Genomic DNA, 21,793 nt, shown 5'->3' with positions numbered 1-21,793 from the left:
GCTTTTGCGGCTTCGTTTGTGGCTGTTTAGGCAGAAGCCGGTGACGGATTATTAACCGTGAGCCGGTCCAGGTGTTAACAGCATCAGAGCTCGGAGGCAAAAGAAAAGGGTGGTGAGAGAAGAGGCTGTGACTCGCGTCCAGCTCCTGTGATTGCTTGTTTCCAAAGGATCGCAGTCGCCATAAGAAGGAGCCGCAAAAGGGCAGCACATCCTCCGGGCGCCCCGCGTCCCCGAGCCAATGGTGGGAGAGGGGCTGGGACGCGTGCGGGGAGGCTTGTGTTCCCGGGCACTTGCAGAAGAGCTGAAACAGAGCCCTCCATCTTGCTGTGCAGGAGCTGGCAGAGCTCCCCTCCTTCTGCCGGCTGGCAGGAGGACGCACTTATCGGGAGATAATGGACTGATTGTCCGATGGATCCTGATGAAATTACTGGGCGCTGCTGCAGAGACTGCTTCTGCGTAGAAGGCCCGAAACTTTAATTGACTTAATGATCTGATTTCTCGCCGTCCCCCTCGCCGGTGCCTCCTGCCCCTCCCTGAGTCACTGAAATTATTTTTCTTCCAAACTGAACTGAGGCGGTGTGGGGCCAGGGCAGGCTGGGCTCCTGTCGCAGCAGGGAGAAAGCCATTGCTGCTTCGGTGCAGGTTTTGTCAGCTCAGTGAGAGGCTTCTGTTCCACTGCTGCCCCAGGAAGGGAAGGTTTGAAAATGTTAGCCGAAAATCTTGCCAGTCCCAAGGAGGGAATAAGAAAGGGAAAAATAAGTGAGAAGTTTTTGGCAATCTCGCTGCTTTGTCTCCCTCTGCCCCATCTCCTGTCCTCCGGGCTCCGCACAAAGAAAGGAAATCAGCCTTGCACCAAATGTTCTCAAAAAGGCAGTATAAAAATAACTGGTTTTCCCGCTTATCTCTCACAGTTACAGTAATCTCTGGGTATTGCTTGCAAGGCTGTTGTAGGTACATATTTTTCAAATGGGTGGCATTTTTTTCTGTTTGAGTTTGACTCTTTAAAGGGTTCTGAACCACAATGTAGGAAAAATAGGTGCTGGTTTTATCAGTGTAAGGGAACTAGGTAGAATTCGCACTGACTGTCCTAACTACAGCACAGCAGCGTTTTAAGTAACTTAGCAGAAATGCATAACATAATCTCTGCAAAATGGCTTTTAATTACTGATGCATTTGGAAAATCTTTACATGCCGGTAATGCCAGCAAGTCCTTTCTTTGGTGCACCAGTCTGCGGGTCCGTTTAATCCTGTAGAGGGTACATGGTGCTTGCGGCTGGTCTTTAAAGCTGACCTGTGTGCATGGGAGGGAGGAGGGATGCTGGAGGGGGGGAGAACATGAACGTGGGGCTATTAGAGACTGTGGGAGGGAGACAGTGGCTTTAAAACTCTCTGACAGTCCCCGCTGATGTCCTTTGGTGAGGCTTGGAAGTGCACTAGCTGCTGGGGAGGTTTTATCTTAGAGGCTGTATTTTTTTGTGTGTTCTGCAGCTCAGTGTTTACCCAGCGATTTGGTCTATGAAATGGTGTGTCAGACATGGAAGTATTTGTTTACTGCTGCTTTTCTCCCTCAGATTCCCAAAGGAAATACACTCAGGTCTCCTGGAGGTAATTTCCCCATCTCCGCATTTCTATCCTGATTTCTCTCACCTGCGGGAATCCTTTGGGGACCCCAAGGAAAGAGTCAGGTAAGAATCAATAAGCTTAAAAACAAGCAAGCCCTGAATTAAGGAACTGCAGCATCTCCCCCCCGCCTCCAGCTGGGAAAGCTCTTCTGCAGGACCAGACAAAGCCCTTAAACTCGCTTTATGCAAGAGCTGGAAGGCCATGGGTGGGGGGTGTGTGAACTGGCGCCAGCTTTGCAGGGCTTGCCCTGTGCTGCGGTGTTTCCATCACCAGTCGAGGGGTCATTTTAACCCAGGTGATGTTCATTTCAGAAGTCCATGAGTTTTCCAGTAAATCTTAGCTGACCGGTTAAGAGGCCGTATGCCATCCCTTCCTCCAAGAGCTGTGTCACCTTCCCAGCCTGGCATCCTGGGAGAGACCAGCGCTCCCACCGTGTTTGTCTCTTGCAGGTGGAGGACGAAGCAGAACCTCGACTACTGCTTTTTAATGATGTACGCCCAGTCCAAAGGCATATATTATGTGCAGGTGAGTTTGGTGCTGGGGGCAAGGGGAGCTGGGTGTACCTGCGAGTTCATGGCGGATTGTGTCCGGCTGAGAGCGTGTCCGGTTGTGTGATGTGGCAGAGTGGGAGCGGGTTTTAACCAGATGGGTTCAAAAGCTAGGTTTCTAAGATGCTTTAGACTTGGAGACCTTCCCCTCTAGGGAGGGCAGGAATCCTTGTTTCGTTTACCTGTTAGATTGGGTGAGAAAAATCTGCTTGGAGCGTCTTCCAAAATAAACTAGGTCTGTGCCAAAGCTTTCTCCGGTATATGGCGTGATTGCTGTGCACAGAGGGGCTCTTACTGGAGCCCGGATGGGTCATTGGCACTGAGTGTCCTTTCCTCTTGCAGCTGGAGGATGATATTGTGGCCAAACCAAACTATCTCAGCACGATGAAGAACTTTGCCTTGCAGCAGCCTTCTGAGGAGTGGATGATCCTGGAGTTTTCTCAGCTGGGGTTTATTGGTAACGCTCTCCCCTGCTCACCCCAGTCCCAGCAGACACGGGCACAAGTGTCTGCTGGAAAGCCCTTGGTCCAATTGTCCCCATGAGATAGTAAAATACTTGGACTTGATCCCTCCCTATTTTTGCAGTGACCCTTGTGTTTGCACAGGGGAGAAAAGATCCCTCCCTATTTTTGCAGTGACCCCTGTGTTTGCACAGGGGAGAAAAATCCTCACAGCTGGTACTGCTGATGCTCACTTTTAATAAAAATAAACCTAGTCAGTGGCCCAGCAGACAGCCGAACAGCTTAGATGTGACCAGTAGCTTTTAGGCTGGATGGGATCAGGAGTTGCCTAACAGTGTGCAAAAGGAAGTTTACATCAGCAGAGAACTATTTTGGGAACAGCAGTACGTGGTTGCAGTAGCAGCTTGATCTGTTATTTTGGATACTGGTTTGACTGGCTTAAAACTTGCAGTTTTCGGGGCAGGAAATGGTCTGTCCTGCAGCTGGCTGAATGTTTTTCATCCTTATTTCTCCCTGCTGAATGGAAGAGTTTTAGACCTTTTGATGCTGTCGTGACCTGTGAGGCACTAATGCCTTCTAATTCTGTGATAAATATTAAATCCGGAACTGTATTAGCAATGCCAGCAGTACTGGTACGTAGTACAGAGCTGCATGCTCTTTCCTTTACGTAGAGAGATGGATACATCCAACCTCCCCTGCCCAGTCTCCCACGTTTTTTTCTACCCAGCTCTGGTTATTGACCATTTCATACCGTAGCTGCTCTGTCTCCTCCCTTTCTTTGTGCTGTAGGAAAAATGTTCAAATCTCTGGATCTGAGCTTGATCGTGGAGTTCATCCTGATGTTCTATAAGGACAAACCCATCGACTGGCTGCTGGATCACATCCTTTGGGTGAAAGTCTGCAACCCCGAAAAAGACGCAGTACGTAAATAACGTCCATTGAAGGGGAACGTTTTGTGCGTGGGCAAATGTATGCTCAGTCTGTGTCTCCAGAGGATGTTTTCTGTGAGCTCTGGTGCTAACTGACTTTGCACTGAGCCATGCCGTTCCTGTGGAGCGTGCTGCGGGGCATCCATGCGCATTGTGTAAGCAAAGACCTGGGAGTTCAGGCTTTTGTAGTCTGCAGCTGTCAGAAGCGGCATTATTTCTGCATCTAAGCACTAACAGGGTATTCTTCCTCCAGTCCTTGAGGAGAGTAGCTGTTCCCCATTCTTCTGTGTTGTTTTTCATTACAGCGTGCTTCTCTCCCTGAAGCCGTTCCCTGCTCGCTAACTATAACCCCAGAATAACCCTTTGGCTCTGGTCTCCTGTGCCGTACCCGCCTGGAGCACACATACGGGCTGCCCAGAGAGCTCACCCCAGATGACCCGAGAGCAAGCCTGTCGCACACAGCATGCCAAAATGAAGCCAGAGCACGCAAAGCTCCTGTCGAGGTTTCTAGGAGGGTGCAAAGAGGTGAAATGGGCTCCGTTTTCATGCTGCCATCTCATTTGTGGAGCTATATCTGCACGAGGCCTTGCAGACTGGCAGCACAGAAGCCCCCATTGCCCTGTGGAGGTTGTGTTTGAACTCCCAGCGGCGGCAGCAGCGAGGGGCTAAAGCGAGTGGGAAGGGCAGAGGAGGATTGTGTGTGACAGTACGTGTAAGATGAGCTCACCACCAGATCCTCTCCTGTCTCCTCTCTGAACATATTGTATTTACTCATACACTCGTTCGCTCTCCTCCCCCGGCAGAGAATGAGCAGCGGAGTCCCCCTGCAGCGCTTGAAGCCAGTTGCTTAGGGTGGACCTCATAGCCACAATTATTTTGTAGTGGCAAATGCTAGAGCAAGTGGTCACTCCGGGGATAAATACTGTATTTATGCGTTGGGGGGACAGGACACCCTCAGGGCTCTGCAGAATTAGGGCAGGGATGTGTTTTAATTTGACCTGATCCCTGGCAGAGGCAGCTCCAGCCCCTCGTGTGCAGCAGGACCAGTCTCAGGTGGTGTCCATCATGTCGTGGCACTTCAGACCATCTGCTCAGGCGTGGCAGAGCAGTCCCCAGGGCTGTCTGTCAGTCCCCAAGGTCCTCACTGCCATGGGTGAGGCCAGGATGCAGCGATGGAGCTGGGAACGATGCTGCCGTCTGTGGCCCCCCCATTCAAAATCTTCAGCTTGAGCATTGATTAAGTGCAGATCCTGCTGCGCAGGATCATCTCCTTAGCTCATCTTTGCTCGTCTTCTCCTACCTGGCGGAGCCAAGGTTTTCCCAGGGGAAACTGCAAACCTCTTAAATGTGTTGCCTTTTTAAAAATTAACCTACTTTCTGTGTGGATTTCTGGCTCCTTTCCCCCACTGTTTGCATGATTAACTCTGCACAGCGCCCTTTCAAACATGGCTTTCCCTTGTAAATCCCACTGTGCAGAATCAAATCGGTAGCGGGGAGGATTTGTCTTTTTGATTGAGAGTTTGTTTGACCTGAGCTTTTGGTAAGTGCTTTTTGCCTGCTCTGGGTATATTCTGCTCTTTCTTTTTTAGCTAATTTTAGATTTACCTGGGGTAAAGCTGTGTGAAAGGATGACCTTCTTACCACCAACTGAGCCATTCCCCCTCCTGGCTCGACTGAGACAACGCTGCTTTCAGCAAATGCTTCTTTAGCAGAAGGGGAAAAAGGGAGAGAGAGGGGGAAATCCGGAGATGCCCTCCGTTCCCGTTCCTCCTCCTTTCCCCATCAGGAGTGAGATCAGACCTGATGGGGTTGTGTCTGGGGTTGCTGACAATGAGCAGGGTCTCTCCCATTAGCATGGCTTGTTTTAATTTTCTAATGTAATGTGAGCTGGATTAGGGGATTATCTCCTCTGCAGCTCGCAGGCGTCATGCCTGGAATTTCCCAGCTCCCGGCGCAGTGGCCCATGCGGGTAGCCCATGGCGGGGGCTCGGTGTGGCTGGCTTTCCCCGCTGCGCCCTGCCTGGTGCCAGGCAGCCGCTGACACAGCGGCCGGCAGCGGGATTTCTGCCGGGGTTGCTCTTGGGTGGGAGGTTGCGAGAGCAGATGGTGGTTGGGCTGCGCGTGTGTTTCTTTTCTTGGAAAAAGCAAAATTCGGAAAACAAATATCCTTTCCCTCCGGTTTTTAACCCTGTATTTTCGTCCAGCTCCCCCAAACTGAGAGAAATGAACTATTTTTAAAACGTGAGTTCTCGTCTTCATGCTCTCAGTGTTTTTCCCCTTTGTCCTTTATTCCTTCTCCATTGTCTCTCTCCCTCCACCCCGTGGAAAATCGGAGTTGGATCAGAGTTGCATCTCCAAGTTTATTTATGAGGTGGGACAGGCATGAAACAGCCAGACAGCTCAGACAATGGCACGTGCCGTACATCTGTCCAACAACGCCTGCCAACAAACTGAAAACGCTGCCTGTCTGAATAGATCCTGCACTTGCTACCTGTTCTTTTGGGCTCTGAACCATCCCAGGGCTTGCTGTACCTTCAGACATCCGTGATCCCAAGCTCCGAGTTGTAGGAAAAAGGCTTTACTGATAAGCCAAGGATGAAAGAAACTACATTCTCTGGCTGTCCCTACCTGACAGCACCCAGAGATTAGCTCAGCGTTTGCTAAGCTATGCTTGGCAAGGAGACATTTGGCACTTAAACCGGGGCACTCTGGCTGCCCTGCAGAGCCCGGTGGGTGACCGGACGACAGTCATGGTCAAGGTGCCCCAAAGTGCCGTTAAAAGCCCTCTTACCAACAAAGGCGCAGAGATGGAGGGTGAGGGCTGTTTATCACTCCTCTTTCCCTGGGGTTTGGTCATGCCCTTGTCCGTTCCTCCCGCATGGTTTAACCATGGGGCTCTGTGGGGTTGTCTCATTTCAGAAACACTGCGACAGGCAGAAGGCAAACCTGAGGATCCGCTTCAAGCCCTCGCTCTTCCAGCACGTGGGAACCCACTCCTCCTTGGCTGGGAAGATACAGAAGCTGAAGGTAAGTACCAGCTGCCTCTTCAAGCTGCAGATGCCCTTTCTGCCAGGCCCGGCCTCCAGGCACACGGGAACTGGCTGCTTTTGGGGTGGGGACATCAGTGACAGCAACTGCTGGGATGGTGGCGGCTGGATTTCTGTGCAGTAGTTGTGTTTTATTCTGAATTACAGTGAGCTCCTGTAGCTCTTGCTTGTCAGCATGGCAGTGACATGTACCAAGAGTCGCTGCAAGCTTTTAAGCCTTGGTACTGGTCCAGGCCACCCATCCTGAGTGTCGAACCATGGTCCGGTCAAGTGATTTCAAAGCATCTAGTGAAAAACCCTGGAGAGATGACTCCTGGGTTGCTCTGACTTCCTTCCCACCCCGCTCCTTGTTCCTGGGATTTGCTGTTACGCAAACTTGAGCTTGCTGTGTAAGAGCTTGAATTGTTTGTGTGTGTTTAAACATCAACAAAACCAAGCTTCCCACAGCTATACGTGCAGGTCCTGTAGACACGCATCCCTGGGTTGTCCTCAGTCCTGTGTCTGTCCAGTCCCCAGGTGAAGGATGGTGTAATCCAGTTTGTACCACAGTGCAGTGCCCATCAGGCCATGTAATCCATTTTATGCTATTGTCAGCCTCCCAGCCACCTTCTCCTCGGGTGTGAGGACTGTTTGCAGCGCTCCTGGGGTAGGGACAGGGGTTCGAGGATGCTTGGGCAATGAGGGGCTCTTTGGTGCCAGATCACGGTGCAGAGCAGTGGTGCTTCTTTGTGCTGCCTCTCCTGACGTTGTGTCCTCCTGGGATACACACTCCCCTGGTACCTTCCCCAGATGACTTCCATCGCTCATCCTTCTGCACGGTGCAAATCGAGAGCTTTTAGTTTGGGGTGCCTTGTTGCTGTGACTCTTGTTCCTTATGGGCAAGAGCAGCTCGTGACCCTTTTCTGCCCTTTTGCTTTGCCCCCACCAAGGACAAGGACTTTGGCAAGCAGGCCCTGCGGAAAGAGCATGTCAACCCCCCTGCAGAGGTGAGCACCAGCCTGAAAACCTACCAGCACTTCACCTTGGAGAAGGCTTACCTGCGGGAGGACTTCTTCTGGGCCTTCACTCCCACAGCCGGAGACTTCATCAGATTCAGGTTCTTCAAGCCGCTCCGCATTGAAAGGCAAGTGCCTGGGGGTTTTGGTGACAGGGGACATGAGGACAGCCTGGAACGTGAGGAGACACTTTCCTTTCACTATTCTGCCTCATGTTGAATTTCTTGCACGTCTTCTGCTCCCAAGGAGAGGGAGCAGTGCTCTTCCAAGGGCAGGATAATTTGACCCTTTTTTGGTGGGGCCATGTCTGCTGGAGCCCTTTGCTTTCCCACAGCTGTGAGCAATCTACTGTTTGCTAATCTGGCACAGGTGGTCTTGTTACAAACCATGTGCCTGTGGGCTTTTTGGGAAGGTGCATGTGAGGTTGAGCTGTTTGATAGTTCAGCTGGGGTGAAAGCCGTCATGTCCCCCTTCACTCAATGTGGGTTTCTATGGCTTTGGTCTTTGTCGCAGGTTCTTCTTCCGCAGCGGGAACATTGAGCACCCAGAAGACAAACTCTTCAATACGACTGTGGAGGTTTTGCCGTTTGACGTAAGTGTTTTATTGAGAATTGAGATGGGGGTGGAGTGGGAAGCGAAAGAGGTTTGAGAAAAGGGAGCTGCTTAAAGCCTCAGGAAAAGCTTTACAAGAGGCATTGCCTTTGAGAGGTGGTGGCTGGGAACCAGGGAGTCACGCCTGGTGTGGTACCACCTTGGGAGCAGGGATGCTGTGCTGAGCAGTTGCTATGGGAGCCATCCATGGCTGCAGAGGGGATGCTCAAATGGAGGGGACAGAGCCAGGGTAGTGCAGTGGAAGGAGCAGCATGAGGGCAGCAGATGTCCTCCTGGTTTGGGGCTTGAGGCTCGGGGTGCCAGGCAGGGGGAAAGATGCCAAGGGCTGCTGGCAAGGGTAGCGCTGGGGCTGCTGCTGTTGCCTGGGGCTTTTGGGTGGCTCTTACCACTGGCCTTGTGCAGAGCTCCTCTCCTTCCCACAGAGCCTGCAGTCGGATAAGGAAGCCTTGCAGGAGGGAAGAGGCACAGCCGTCAAATACCGCAGGACGCCAGATGGCTACATACAGATAGGTACAGCAGGGTGCGGGGTCGTAAACTGCCCCTTGCGTTTGATAATACAGCCCATAGCCTCACCCTCAAGTGAATCGAGACCCTTAGTGCTGTTTACTTGGCAACGAGTAATTTCTGCTTGCCAGGAGCCAGGTTGGAATTGGATTTAATTGTCACTGTCTCCTCTCTTCCACTGCCCTCCCTCCCCTCTTAGACTAGGTGTCCTCTTCAGGTAGTTTCCAGTCCTGTGTTTCTGCCTGTCTCTGCTCAGAGCTGGGACCAAATTATTCGGATTATCCATTTGCCTAACCTGGTGGTAAAAACTTCCACCGCGGGCAATTTCGTGATCTCAGCCTGTCTCAGTACTCGCACCACTTGGAGCTTGGACTTTATCTCCTGCCACCTGACTTTGTTTTAGTGCTTTGTCCTGCCCTTGGACAAGAACGAGGGACTGCAGCCTATGGGGACCCAGTGGTGTGTGGTAAAGCCCTGGTGTCCCTGCTAAGACGACTTCTTTGGGGTTTTTTTAAGTAGACAAATAAAAGAAAAATTCCCTGGCATGCATAGCTTTTTGCCTCTTTAGCATTCCTCTGCATGCTGTCTGGTTTCTCCCAGTGGCATTTAAAAAAAAAAAAATTAAAAAAAAAAAAATCACACCTGAAAATGGAACACAGCAACAGGCTGCAACTTTTCCAAAACTATAGATATAAGACTTGCCTCCATGGCGTGGATCCTGAACCGACCCTTATCTCTTACAGGACAGTGCTGCCATCAGTCCGCTCTGCTCCCCTTTCGCACAGCAGTGATATTTAGCCAAATACTCCCCGTTTCGTTCTGCGTAGCTGATGTTTTGTGCCCCTCAGTGTAGCATTTTGCACTGTATTGCCCTCCACGCTGCTGGCTTTCAGCCCATGTCTCTGGTGTCGGGGTGCCGCGCACAGGGGCTGCCATGGCTGCTCCCGGTCCCCTCAGTGGGGGCTGGCTGCCAGGGGACCGTCCCCACGTCACCCTTGTGCTCTCCCCGCCAGGCTCCTTCTCCAAGGGCGTCGCGGAGGGTGAGGTGGACCCATCCTTTGGGCCGCTGGAGGCCATCAGGCTGTCCATCCAGACCGACTCCCCGGTGTGGATCATCCTGAGCGAGGTAAGCCAGGCTTTGTCACCCGAGCCCGGGGCTCCCCGCCGCCACCCCCCCCACGGCTTCTCTCTGATCCCAGCCCTCTCTCCTTGCAGATTTTTATCAAAAAAGCGGAGTGACACGGGCATGAGGAAGGGTGGACACGCGTGGATCCCCGGTCCTGCTCCCTCCCCTCCTGCTCCCTCCTCCCCGCGGCGCCTCGCCCGGGCACAAAGACAGCCATGCCGGCGAGGCACGGGCCCGGCTGCCAGGAGGCGGCACAGGCCGACGGGCCTTGGCAAAGGGGCTGCCAGGACGGCACCACCATCCCCAGCCGGTGCTGCGGGGCCAGGACGGTGTCTTCTCCGGAAGAAAAGCAAAAAGCAAAACCCAGTATGCCATGCGGAGGGCTGGCTTCGCTCCCCGCCCCAGCAAGGCCTGGGCGCTTCCCTCAGCCCCTCACAGCTGCATGGCTGCCGTGCGCGTCCCTGCCTGACACAATGGACAGTTTTGGGATCAGGATGAGCTTTAGCAAGCGTGGGGACTACAAGCACCTTCAGCCCAGGACAGGGCAATCGCTGGCTGTATTTGGAGACAGAGTAGGGGTGAGGGGGGCTTGGTCATGTTGAGTCCTGCCAGGATGGAGACGGCCAGCGACCACGATCTGCCTTGCCTTCACCCAGGCAATGGCCCTGGCCACAGCTGAGGATTAAGCGAGGTGAAGATTGACCCTCCTTCGGTGGAGGAGGAACAAATCCAAAGGGGTTGGAGCTATGAGTATGGCAGGGAAAACAAAAAGAAAAAAACAAAATACGCCACACTGTGCCTGCCAGCATTGAACACAGCCCCTTAACTCACGGTGAAGTCTCCAGTGTCTTCATGCCTTGAGATTGAGTGCAGAAACCATCTTTTTAAATAACTTTTTCAGTTATTGATAGGTGTGAAATTTTTTTTTGGGGGGGAAAAAAAGGAGAACTAGCCCAGTTCAAAAATAGTAGGGATTAGTGTAAATCCCAATGTCTCTTCAGCTATACACTGGAATGCATTATACTACTTTAATGTGCTGTATTTTTTATTATTGGATACATTTGATTTTTCAAGTACATCTCTCTATATAAATATATAAAATAATGTGCACTGTAATAAAAGCTGAATTTAAACCTTTGGTGCGGTGGTGAGAGTCACTGGCAGCGGGGAGGCGCCTGATCGGGCTCTGCCTGCCCATTCCCCTCCCCAGGACCATGCGTGTCCCCGAGGGAGGGCAGGGACCAGCTGGAGCCCCTACACCTGAAACGCAGCCATTCCTCAGCACTCACCAGTACCCGATACTCCCAAAGCATCGCTCGTGCTGGGGAAAGCACTTAGAGCAGCCCAGGGGGGAGGCTGCTATTTTTGCCCCAGCATCACAGAAACCTTTAGCAGTTATTAAAAAAGGAAAGGTTGGTCAGCATTTTCCTTAGCGGGGACCAAGGAAGGCACTTGGGCAACTGTATGCCCAAGGGTGCACTTGTGCAACAGTTGTTTTACAAAATATGTTGCTTTTTTTTTTCTTCCCGCATACAACTTCGCAAGGAGTTGCCTAGGTGATGCCTGCTTTAGTTACCTGCGAATGCTGAGTTTGCAGCGGGGGTTGAAATCTAGAGAGAGGGGGCAAAGTCCTTCCTGTGGGTTGGTGATAAGTGAAATCAGGGCCGAGTCAAGACCATTCAAACCAACGCCAAACACAGAAATTAGCATTTGACTAGAGTCAGGCTTTTTTTCCCAAAGCTTGGATAAGGGTTTTGACAAGTTTACCCACCCTTTCAAGTTAGTTTTAATAACAGCAGCTTTTCCCATGCAACCCATTCCCCTAACCTTCAGATGTTATCACACATGGTTCCTGAGCACCTTTGACAATCACAGGTGATTTCTACTGAGAAAAGGAATTTATTTTTTATATATCCATGATGTGATCCTTCAACATAGATCATCAGAGCAGTAAGGAGTGATGACAGCTTATGGGTTCACCCATGGTCCACGAGGCAGAGCCAAAGGCATTAGAGGTTTTAGAGCAGAAAGTGCTACAAAACCCGGCTGTGAAGCCCACGGGCAGAGGCTGGGCAGTGTTTGCTAGAAGGGACGTTATCTCTGAGGAGCAGAGCTTTGCAAGCAGAGGGGTGCCAGCGTCCACCTCCCTTCAAGGGTAAGCACAGAGCTGGGGAGATATGTCGTCTCTGACCGTGCCACACAACTCCCTCCCCTCCGCCGAGGGCCAGCAGCGGTTTTGGGAGAGCGGTGGTGCCGCTTACCAGGCACCAAGCAGCTGGAGGGGCTGCACCAGCGCTGCCGTCCATGCAGAGGAGCCAGGCAGCAAGAAGTGTGCCAGGAGCCCGGCCACCGCCAGCCCCAGCAGCAGCCAGAGCAGCCGGGCACTGGCATAGAGTGGCCCCAACCTGTGCAGGGAGCAAACATCATCAGACATCACCTGCCAACATGCTGGTGAGGACTTTGGTGCCCCCCATTCTCCTCTGGGACACTGCTGGGGAAGAGCTGGTGGGGCCACGAGCGTGCAGGGGCAGGAGAGGAGGAGAAGGGGGTGATGCAAACCCACCTTCAGCCCCACCCGTGGGAAGGAAACCTGCCCCGGGGGACGCATCCTGCACCCAGCCTCCCTGGGTGGTTTGGGGTGCCCACAGCCCCGGCCGGGTATACTAACCGTCCTTGCGCAGCCGCAGCGTATCCCTGAAAATACTTGAAGCGGGTGTAGAGGTACAGCAGCCCACACACGGCAGCCACACCTGTGGGGGAGAGGGGAGCCAAGTCCTGACGGGTCTGGGGGTCCCTGGATGCTGCCAGAGCTGCAGCCCAGCTCAGTCACCCATGCCCCCCACCGCCACCCCCCACCCCAGCTTGCCCCTGCAGAGGGGGCATGGCCACAACGCTGTGGGAGTTTAAACTGGTTTTCTTCCTTCTCTCTTTGTGAGGGATGAACTTCCCTGCCCCAAAAAGTTGCCCCAGGAGGACTTGGATTTGCAACGCTCCCTTCCATGGTCCTTCCTCACATCTTCCCCATGGCAGCAGCTGAATCCCTGAAACCCACTTGGTACGGGATGGACGGTGGATGACTAATTGTTTGGGTTATGGTTTCTCATTCTGACATAGCGATTTGGGTATCATGTTTAGCTCTGCTTCAGCTTGCTGCCACCCTGGCGCCGCGCGGCAGCCTGACCTTATCTAAGAGATACAGCTCGGGGGACAGCAGGCTCTGGCGAAGGAGCACTGGCTGCTGATGCCACCAAACTTCTCCTCTGGGCAGGAGACCCGCTCGGCTGCTACCAACGGCTTCATGCACACTGGAGTTGGGGCACTCCTTAGTCCATCCAGCCAAAGGGGAACTTCGCTTTCCCCGTGTAACAGCCTCACGGGGACAGATGGGACGTGCCTGAGTCACAATGGGATTTAAATTGGGGTTTCTTTGGTTTGTGCATGTGGTTTGGGCTGGGGTTCCCCCTCCCCCCTTACCTTGATGGAAGAAGATTCCAGCAACCCAGAGGAGCGAGACAAAGATCGGGAAGTACTCTGCGCAATTCACCCTAGTGAGAACCGGAGATGAGAGTTAAAACTGCACCCTTGTACGGCAGAAACCAGTTAACGGAGGCCAGAGGGGTGAGCTGGAAGCACACGTCAGAGCAAAACGAAAGGGCTGATAAGAAACATTGATGTGCTGTGCTGGGGAGAAAGGGCCTTTTCTGTGACCAAGGACACCCAATATCTGTATTTTAGAGAAGAAAAGCACCCAAACAACACACAGCGTTCATCTCACCCACGTTCACATGGACCTCGCAATGACGAGCCGTGGCTGAGATGGAGATTTGTCTTTGCTGGACCCTCAAAGGCTCCATCCTCGGCCCCACACACGGCGCCTTCACAGACATCAAGTGCAGCTACAGCTTAGAAGCTGCAGGGGTAGAGGTTCCTTGACATTATTTAAGGAGCATTCTCTTCCCCTTGGGCGAGCACAGCTCAAATTTAGGTGTCACACAAGTCATGCTGCAAGAAGGAGCCTTCTCCCAGACTTAAATCAGCAGAAGGTGATCAGATCTGCAGCCAGGTTTTCTTTTCTTCCTCCCTTTTTCTTTTACAGACAAAAAGGCAGATTTTCTACAACAAAGGACAGTGGGAACTACGCTAAAGACAATGTTTTGTTTTTTTTCTTGATTTCTCCTACATTTTACCATTCCCTAAGCAATTTAATCTTAAATTTGGCCACAAATTTACCAAGCCTCAGGGAATGGAGCCAGATTGGGAGCTGGAAAAAGTCTGAAGAACCTTACACTGCAAATGCAGTTCGAGCCTCAGCGAGGGGAGGCTGCCAGGCTTCCACGAGTGAGTAATAAGTCAATACCTTTCTCCCCCCCCCCTTTCTTTTTTATTTTTTTAATATATCAAAACAAATTATCCATTTGTATCCTTCTCCACAGGGAGAAGAATAAAGGGATGAAAAAGCACACAATGAAGAAATACCGTCCTCAAACTCAAGTTCCCTGAGGTTGCCGCCTCTGCAGAATATAGCGGAGGGCTTCCCGGCACGCCGGAGCCCACAGCACGACTCTGTTAACACACGGCCCGCTATTTAATTAAAAGCCTCATCAACAGCTACCCAGCTAGCAAAGGCTGATGCCTCCCATGCAGGCTGGCCTTTCACCGCATTGCAAAAGGACCGAAGCGGGTGTTTTTGTCACTCCACAAATGTTTGCTGCACGCTGGCAAGGAAACGCAGCTGCTTTGTTCAGGATTTAGTGCCGCGCTCGAGCTACCCTTCAAACCACCTCCGGCCATTCCTTTGACTCGCTTATGAAACAGCACGACTGAGATGAAAGACGGAATCTGGTCCTTGCTGGAAGCCAAAGGGATCCGTGAACGTTTCCAGTTTAGCTCCAGCATTACTCTCTCCGTAGGAACAGAGCAAAAAGAAACAGCCCCCGGCATGGGCCCGCGAGTGCCGACTCTCACGGTACAATGGCTTAAAAAAGGGAAAAAAAATTAAAACGTCCTCGTAGCTGGTCCTGCCAGCAAGGCCCTTTGCTTCAGTTCAACAGCAAAAACATACAAGCAAACATTAGGTTGCTAATATAGCTTCAGCTACTCTCACAATTTGGAGCCAACATCAATGTAAAATTTAATTACTGTAATGCATTAATGCTCAGCACCTCTTCCATACAGCCACTAATTAGTAATTTGGCTGCCTCTCACGATGCCAGAAGGAGGATTATCATGGATGGACAGAAACACTCCAGCCAGAGCAAAGTGCTCCAAATCCAAACTCAGATCTCTGGATGCAAAGCATTAAAAAAAATAATAATCTAGTATCAGCAGCAGTAAGTGAAGAGGTGACTTGAGGGTGACTTCAGTCTTTCCTGGTAGTGACATTTGACTCAAGTCATCTCTAGACGGAGTCACCTCAGAAAAGCCAAAACCTTACTGGGCTCTGAAGATCCGCTCAAATTCAGGGTGACCTCTTGTCTCAGGAGGGGAGATCTTGTATTTCCGTCGGGCATAGATCACCTGCAGCGCGAAATAGGCTAAAAAAAAAAAAAAAAAAAAAGAACACAGGAACAGTAACAGTCCAGCAGCATTTCATTTGGCCAAGCTTTATCTGGCTTGAAATCAAGCAAGCGGTTAGAGGAAAAGAGCTGATACTGTCTAGGTTCATAGTCCAGGGCTGTCACACACAACCTGGAATAAATGTGCCATTTATTTCACGCCTGTACTGTAAACCCAGATTTGGTTATCCCACAGAGCCGAGGTGCTTGCCGGCGTTTGCATAGTCCCACGCAGCAGCAGAGCCCTGGGTGCTGCTCCCCAGCAGATCAAACACGCCTGGCAAGGCCGGCAACGCACAGTAAATCCTTACTGAGTCCGCACCCCCCCCCAGAATTGTTATTCTTTTTTTAATCTCACGCTCTGGATTCAGAGTGTCGGTACCCCCTCAGCCAGTCTGATGGGAATCTCCCGCTACACCCAGCGGGCACAAAGCTTTTATACAAGGGCAGCACCGTGCCCCAGAGCAGCGTCAAAACTGTGAAGCACTGGGATATCATTAAGTCAGTTAGAGATGCTCTTAGTCGTGGCAGTCGAAGGAAATGGGGAAGGGGATGATTATTTCCTCCACTTCGCTCCTGCAGGGCAGCCCCAAGGCTTGAGCCGTTCAGACTGCTGTCAGCCTGTGCCATTTTGGGCCGAGGCACTAACCTTGTGTCTGCTACATCCCTCCTTTGTACATTTGTAAGGGACACTGAAAGTCACTTCAAAACGACAAGAAGTTGTTAACAGGAAGATTTGGACCGTTCCACTGTTTGATGAAAGTTCTTACTCCCACGGGTGACTGCTGATGTTTCGAGTGTTTCTATTTAGGCGCACTACTGTATTGTTGCCTTTATTGAAAATGAGAATTCTCATACAGGAGAAAACAAAACTATAAAACCCAGTTACTTCGGTGGCTGTGGCATCGTGCTGCTCAGCGCGTCACTTGGATTAGCAAGGTCCTAACGCAGCAGCATTTCCAGAGCATCGAACAGAGAGCCAAGGAGCCAGGCTGCAAGGATGCCTTGTGAACTGTCTAACAAAGAAGATAAAAGCAGAACAGCAGGAGAGAGAAGGAAAGTAGGGACAGATGTTGCAAGATTAAAGACAAGACAGATCCGCGTGTGCCTGCAGAAAAGCATTAGAACATATGTAGAAGAAAAGGGAATTAGAAATGTAAATAATCTGATGCTGCGTGACCTGCGTATTACACAACGTACTATCCATTTAAATACACAGACATTCATTTAAGAGAACACCCACGTGTTCTAGCATCTTCCACACTGAGTGCAGTGACCCAGCCCTAAACGAGAGGTGCTGGGGGAGAAAGGTGGGGAGGGACGAGTTTGCTTCCCCCCCCCCCGATTCATGTGCATCACATTGATTACGGTCAAGGGTGAGGATACAGTCCTGCTCCTGAGACGCGGCCAGGTGAAATACAGCGTCCTCTCCCTGAAACCAGAGCACTTGCTCTACGGTAACACACAGCTGGCCACACAGCGGCAGCTGGCAGAGCTCTGGGGAAAAGACGATGCAAGTGTGATGGCCCACCCCGTTACCTCCTCTTCGCATCAGATAAGCGCATCTCTCCTACGCAACTATTTAGTGCTCTCAGGGTTCATCCCAGCCACCTCTCAAGAAACGGGCTGAGCTGAAGTTACTGCATTGTGCTGGGCGACGGTCTTCATCCCGCTTCATGCCATCTGCACCCTTCCTAACGTCGCATTCTCGCGACTGATGAGCATGGCAAGAATAGCTTCAGACCCAAGCCCTCCATCAACTCAGTGCTTAACATCTTGCTTGTATACAGGGACAAATATCCAGGCAAATCCCGCAACAGATCCCTTATGCTTAGGGAGGGATAATACATAAAACCACCACCCAAGAGGAGGAAGGGCCGTTTGGAGGATGGCTACCTGTCCTCCAAACCTGGCACAGGGGGGGAGCGTTAAGGGTGAAGAATCACCCTCCCAAAGCACTTCTCAGAACGAGGTGTTGGAAAGACCCCCGCTGCACAAGCCTTCTCAGCGTGGACATTTAGGGAAAAAGAGTTCAACCTACTTTGCAGAACCTTTCAAACTGATTTTTTTTTTTTTGTGACCCATGTCCCGAAGTTAAACTCCTGTGTGGAATCCCACACAGCTCACAGAGGCTGAGCCACCCCTGCACTCTGCTCCTCGGGGGAAGCATCAGCCAGACCTTCGCTCTCTATTTGATTATGTCCACAAACTTGTCAAGCCGTATTATAGCCGATACCCACCACATTTGAGTGAACCTGGCAAACAAGCTCTGTGGGGACTGACCCACAGTGACAGCGCATAAGCTTTGTTTTCTTTGAAGCCATGAAAAAAAATAGTGGGGGGGGAAATAACAACTGTGGTAGCATTGTTCTGCTCTCCGGTACAGTGTTCAACACAGGGCAGGGGCATGTTATCTACAGAGCATTAAACTCAGCGCTTCGCTGAACTAAATTAACTAAATTAAAAAGGGGAAAGTTACTTGAAAGAACGCGGAAACCGTGGGCTCCCAGAGAATTCGGAAGAAAATAAAAAGCAACCAACACTGCACTAAGCTTGGCCATGACATTGTGTCTCCTGCATCAGGACGTGATGGAAGTTTTTGTACATAGAGTGAACGTCGGCGTTTCGGTGCTCCGCCTTCTCGGAACGAATCTCAGATCTGTAACTCACCTACAGAACATCCTTTCAAAACACGCAAGAAAAGCTACTGCACAGCTCCGAGTCAAGGTGACACCAGCACACGTATTTCTTACTAGTGAAGAGAAAGAGACACGTAGCACCTTGTAATTGCTCCTCAGCTTCCCATGCAGAGACCATAAAAGGAGGCTACTTTGTCCGATCTACCGTAGATAAGAGGGTACCGATACTTGCTATTTATCTGCTGGTTTTGCACCCATTTCCCCTTTCCATAGCATGAAAGCAACATGCCTAGGGTGCGACTTCTAACAAACTACTTGAAGTTCTGATTAAACAAATCTGTTTGAGACCAAACTGCTATCTAGGGATTTGCTGCTGAGGGTTTCCTAACAGAAAGGGCTTAGCAACCTTTCAGTAGCTCAGTTTCAGGTTTTCTCCATGCCTTCTCTTTGCACAATAAACACTCCCTCCATCCCCGCTTAGTTTAATAACAAAAAAAAAAAAAAAAAAAATCAGAAGTATCTTCCATTTGTAGTTGCTGATATTTCTCTGTAAATGGAGAGGAAATCACTGATAATTCAGAAATCTTGCACTCTATTCTTCATGTAGCATATTTGTGTTTTAAATAACGCTCATATTAAGAGATTTATCATCTGATGGCTAAAATACACCAGGCTGCTCAGAGATTCACATCCATTTGTAAGTAAAGAGGTGTGATAGCTCTACAGTCAATTAATTCAGCAACAAAAAAACCCCACAAACAAACCTTCCCTCATAGAAACGTGCAGATTTTAATAAAATGGCACTCTGTCCCCACCCCGGGCAGGGGCAGCGTCCCCTTTCCTGACCCTCCCGAAGCCCAAGGGGGAGACGCTTTGCCCAAAGGACCCGCACGATTAAACACAAGAAGCAGACAGAGCTTGGCAACGCGGCTGCTTCTTTCTAAACAGCCTAAACCCGACGCATCTATTTAAATTACGAGAAGTCGCTGAGTTTCCCTGAAGACGTCTGCGTCTATTTCTGACCAGAAGGGCTTGCATTAGTTTCCAAATTACTGCATGCTGTCAACTCCTCTTGTCATCTGCTCCGTGCAGCTGAGCTATATGAATTGAACACATAGCAGTATCGGTCACAGAGGAGAAAGACACGTTTACAAGATGCTCTTTTCCACGTACATGCGACATACGTTTGTACACTGGCCTCTTCATCAGCATATTTACTAACCCGCCTCTATTTCTGCTACCTCCAGCCACTCTAAGATACAACTTACCTGCTAAAATTCAGTCACAAAGTATTTTACTTTAAAGACATTCTATTGTTGAAATCGCTCTAACTTTAAAACTTAAATTTCATTTCCTTCTAGGATGCTGGCTTTGAGGTTGGCGGACCATTTTAGTCCCTATTAAATAACGAACATCTCCGGCGTGACGCTGCCCCCATCGATGGCCGAACTTTTGCATGATTTTACCATGTTGACAAACAGCAACGTTCATTCCGCAGAGACTCCAAGCAAAATACAGGAACCGAGTTCCCCAAAGTTTAATACGATTAGCTTAACGCTACCTGGCGTTATATAAGGGACATTTACCTTGCTCCAGGACTCCCAGAACCGTGACAGTGGCCAGCAGGTCTATCTGATTTCTCATGGTGCTGACGGGGGAGAGCAAAACCCCGGCCAGGTGTGACGCGCTGCTCTCCAGCCCTCTCTCCCCCACTACTGCACGCCCCACAATGGAGCCCTCTTAATCTTCTGCACCAACGCGTGTTTCCTCCACCCCATGTTAACTCTCGCCACGCCACACCGCTTTCCCAAGCAGCCAGCCGTCAGAAAACATCTATTCGAGACAAGTGCCTTCTGCTGAACGACGTAACAGCAGAAGTTTTGCGCGCTCAAACCGTGAAATTCTTGCTATTATATTTACAAGATTCTGTACCACGATGGAGTCCTACATTGCCAGCAACTGAAAGATGACTGGAATTTTCCCAGCCTTTCTATCGCTAGTTTTAATCAGCTCTAAAGTATCTAAATTATGCATGAGGTTGTAAATGCTCGTTAATAATTTTTACAAGTTAATGACATGGCCTTTTGCTCTGACTCCAAATAGTGGAGTTGACCATATGAAAGATTTTCTAGACTTCAGCTGGAATAAACTCAACTCTGTTAGTGGACTCTGAATTATTATTTTAAGAGCGCTCAGATATCTTATCCTATTAATACCCTAACTTTGCCAAATAAAAGTTCTGTTCTTTTCTAGTACTCAGCCACTTTTTGTAGTTTTCTGGTGGTTTTAAAATTCTGCAACACAAACCTTTTTCCCTGGCTAACATACAAAACAAAAGTTCTCAGTTGAGCACGGATGGCAGCATAGGACGCAGGAACACTCAAACCCTCAGAAACGTTACACTGACATCAGAATGGTGACTGTGAAATGTAAAGTTTGAGAACCAGCAGTATTTTAGCACTGAATAACTTTTTTTCCCCCAGTCCACAAAAGCAAAATAAATACGCATCAGTTCAAAAAGTTGCTCCGAAGCACAGGATTACGGATAAAAGACTACTGACTTTGGGGATTTTAAAACCAAACAGGAGGAAAAAAGCTAAAGAAATGACCAGACCTACAGTTTCTTGCAAGTGGGACACAGTGAGTTTGTTCTTCTGGTTTGGATCATCATCACCTCAAAACCCCATCGTCACAGATTATCAAATTGAACACTTAATTCAAATAGGTAATTGTGCATTTTTTGTAAAACATGCATGTAGAATAGCAAAACCACTCCCTTTCTCTGCAAAACACTCATATGACACAACTTTTGGCTCTCCAGGCTGCCAGCAGACCCAGACTGAAATAGAAATAATATAATTAACCTTAACAGAATCTATTGGTGAGCCAAGATTTCACCTGGAGTGTCTAATGTGAAAGTCAGAGGGGAAAAGTCACTCGGAGTCTGCTTCTGCTTACACCATTTCAACAAACAATTCAGGCTTTCGAAAACCCTTCCATTACAGAGTTCCATCAGCCTCAGGAAAAACACTAATATCAAGTGGGAAATTAAAAAAAAAAAAGGAAAGATCAGTTTCTGAGCAGAGGTTGATCACAAGCTGCCACTGACTCCTTAAAATCTCTGGAAACACATGCACATGCGCATCACTTCAACGGGGGACAGTTTGGGAAATTTCTGTTTTACTCAACATTAAATACAATGCAGCACTTTTAACGGGACAATAAAGCAAAAGTTAATAAAAGCAGTAACTTCACAGTTCCCCACAGGCTAGAAGCGGCTCATTCCGGTATTGTTACTTATTATTACATTTGGTTCTTCATAAGCTTCTGAAGTTCCGGGTCCCCTCCTCCCCCCAAACACAACGCAAGACTTGCGGAGTAGGAACAGACTCCAAATAGGTACGGCAGGATGAACTCTGCGAGGATATCTGAAGGCTCTGAGCTGGGGCCTTAAACACAACAGGTAATATAATAAGCCACCAACTTCAGTGCTTGGAGGATGATCCTTCAACGTTTGAAGCCAATTAAAATTCTTACTACGTAGGGGGATCCTTGAAATTACGGTAAAATGAGTGCAGCCTTAGCAAGAAACGAACGCATGTGTCACGCTTTGCAAATTCTTCTTTATCATTACTGCTAAATCTGTGGTTGGAGATATTTGAGATGATAGTTTAGAGCTTAAGACTAGATATCATCAGTTAAAAGGTGCACTTGACAAACAGGAAATACTACATCAATTACCCAATTCTTGGGT

At 49.9% G+C, this 21,793-nt stretch overlaps 2 protein-coding genes across 4 annotated transcripts in view; one reads left to right on the top strand and one right to left on the bottom strand.

The window, feature by feature from the left end:
• Nucleotides 1–10,978, top strand: part of MGAT4B (alpha-1,3-mannosyl-glycoprotein 4-beta-N-acetylglucosaminyltransferase B) — a 52,928-nt gene extending 41,950 nt beyond the window's left edge. For 2 of the 3 annotated variants that reach the window (XM_074603822.1, XM_074603820.1), the window contains 10 exons: nt 1,572–1,685; nt 2,073–2,148; nt 2,514–2,628; nt 3,422–3,552; nt 6,481–6,588; nt 7,538–7,731; nt 8,117–8,195; nt 8,638–8,725; nt 9,733–9,845; nt 9,935–10,978. In XM_074603822.1, coding sequence (XP_074459923.1) covers nt 1,572–1,685; nt 2,073–2,148; nt 2,514–2,628; nt 3,422–3,552; nt 6,481–6,588; nt 7,538–7,731; nt 8,117–8,195; nt 8,638–8,725; nt 9,733–9,845; nt 9,935–9,958 — 1,042 coding nt within the window. In that variant the 3' untranslated portion in view covers nt 9,959–10,978. The remainder of the gene's footprint in view (nt 1–1,571; nt 1,686–2,072; nt 2,149–2,513; nt 2,629–3,421; nt 3,553–6,480; nt 6,589–7,537; nt 7,732–8,116; nt 8,196–8,637; nt 8,726–9,732; nt 9,846–9,934) is intronic. The other variant, XM_074603821.1, reaches the window with a different exon arrangement.
• Nucleotides 10,976–20,079, bottom strand: LOC141749762 (leukotriene C4 synthase-like). Its single transcript, XM_074603823.1, has 5 exons — nt 19,626–20,079; nt 15,280–15,379; nt 13,320–13,390; nt 12,514–12,595; nt 10,976–12,250 (listed from the first exon to the last, which is right to left on the bottom strand). Exons 1-5 carry the CDS (start codon nt 19,681–19,683, stop codon nt 12,103–12,105), a joined length of 459 nt encoding a protein of 152 aa, XP_074459924.1. The 5' UTR covers nt 19,684–20,079; the 3' UTR covers nt 10,976–12,102.
• Between the last annotated feature and the right edge of the window lie 1,714 nt (nt 20,080–21,793).

Source organism: Larus michahellis, chromosome 11 (assembly GCF_964199755.1).
Source record: "Larus michahellis chromosome 11, bLarMic1.1, whole genome shotgun sequence".
Lineage (NCBI taxonomy): Eukaryota > Metazoa > Chordata > Aves > Charadriiformes > Laridae > Larus > Larus michahellis.
Note: the sequence above shows the minus strand (reverse complement) of the source record. Positions and strands in the feature narration are given on the sequence as shown.

Bases quoted from the DNA above. Each gene is read 5' to 3' on its own strand.
- LOC141749762 (XM_074603823.1), bottom strand. From the start codon at position 19,683: ATGAGAAATCAGATAGACCTGCTGGCCACTGTCACGGTTCTGGGAGTC. The intron at 13,391-15,279 runs GTAAGGTTTTGG...GGTTCTCACTAG, and splicing joins GAGCGGATCTTCAGAGCCCA to GGTGAATTGCGCAGAGTACT. The intron at 12,251-12,513 runs GTTAGTATACCC...CTCCCTGCACAG, and splicing joins GCTGCGGCTGCGCAAGGACG to GTTGGGGCCACTCTATGCCA.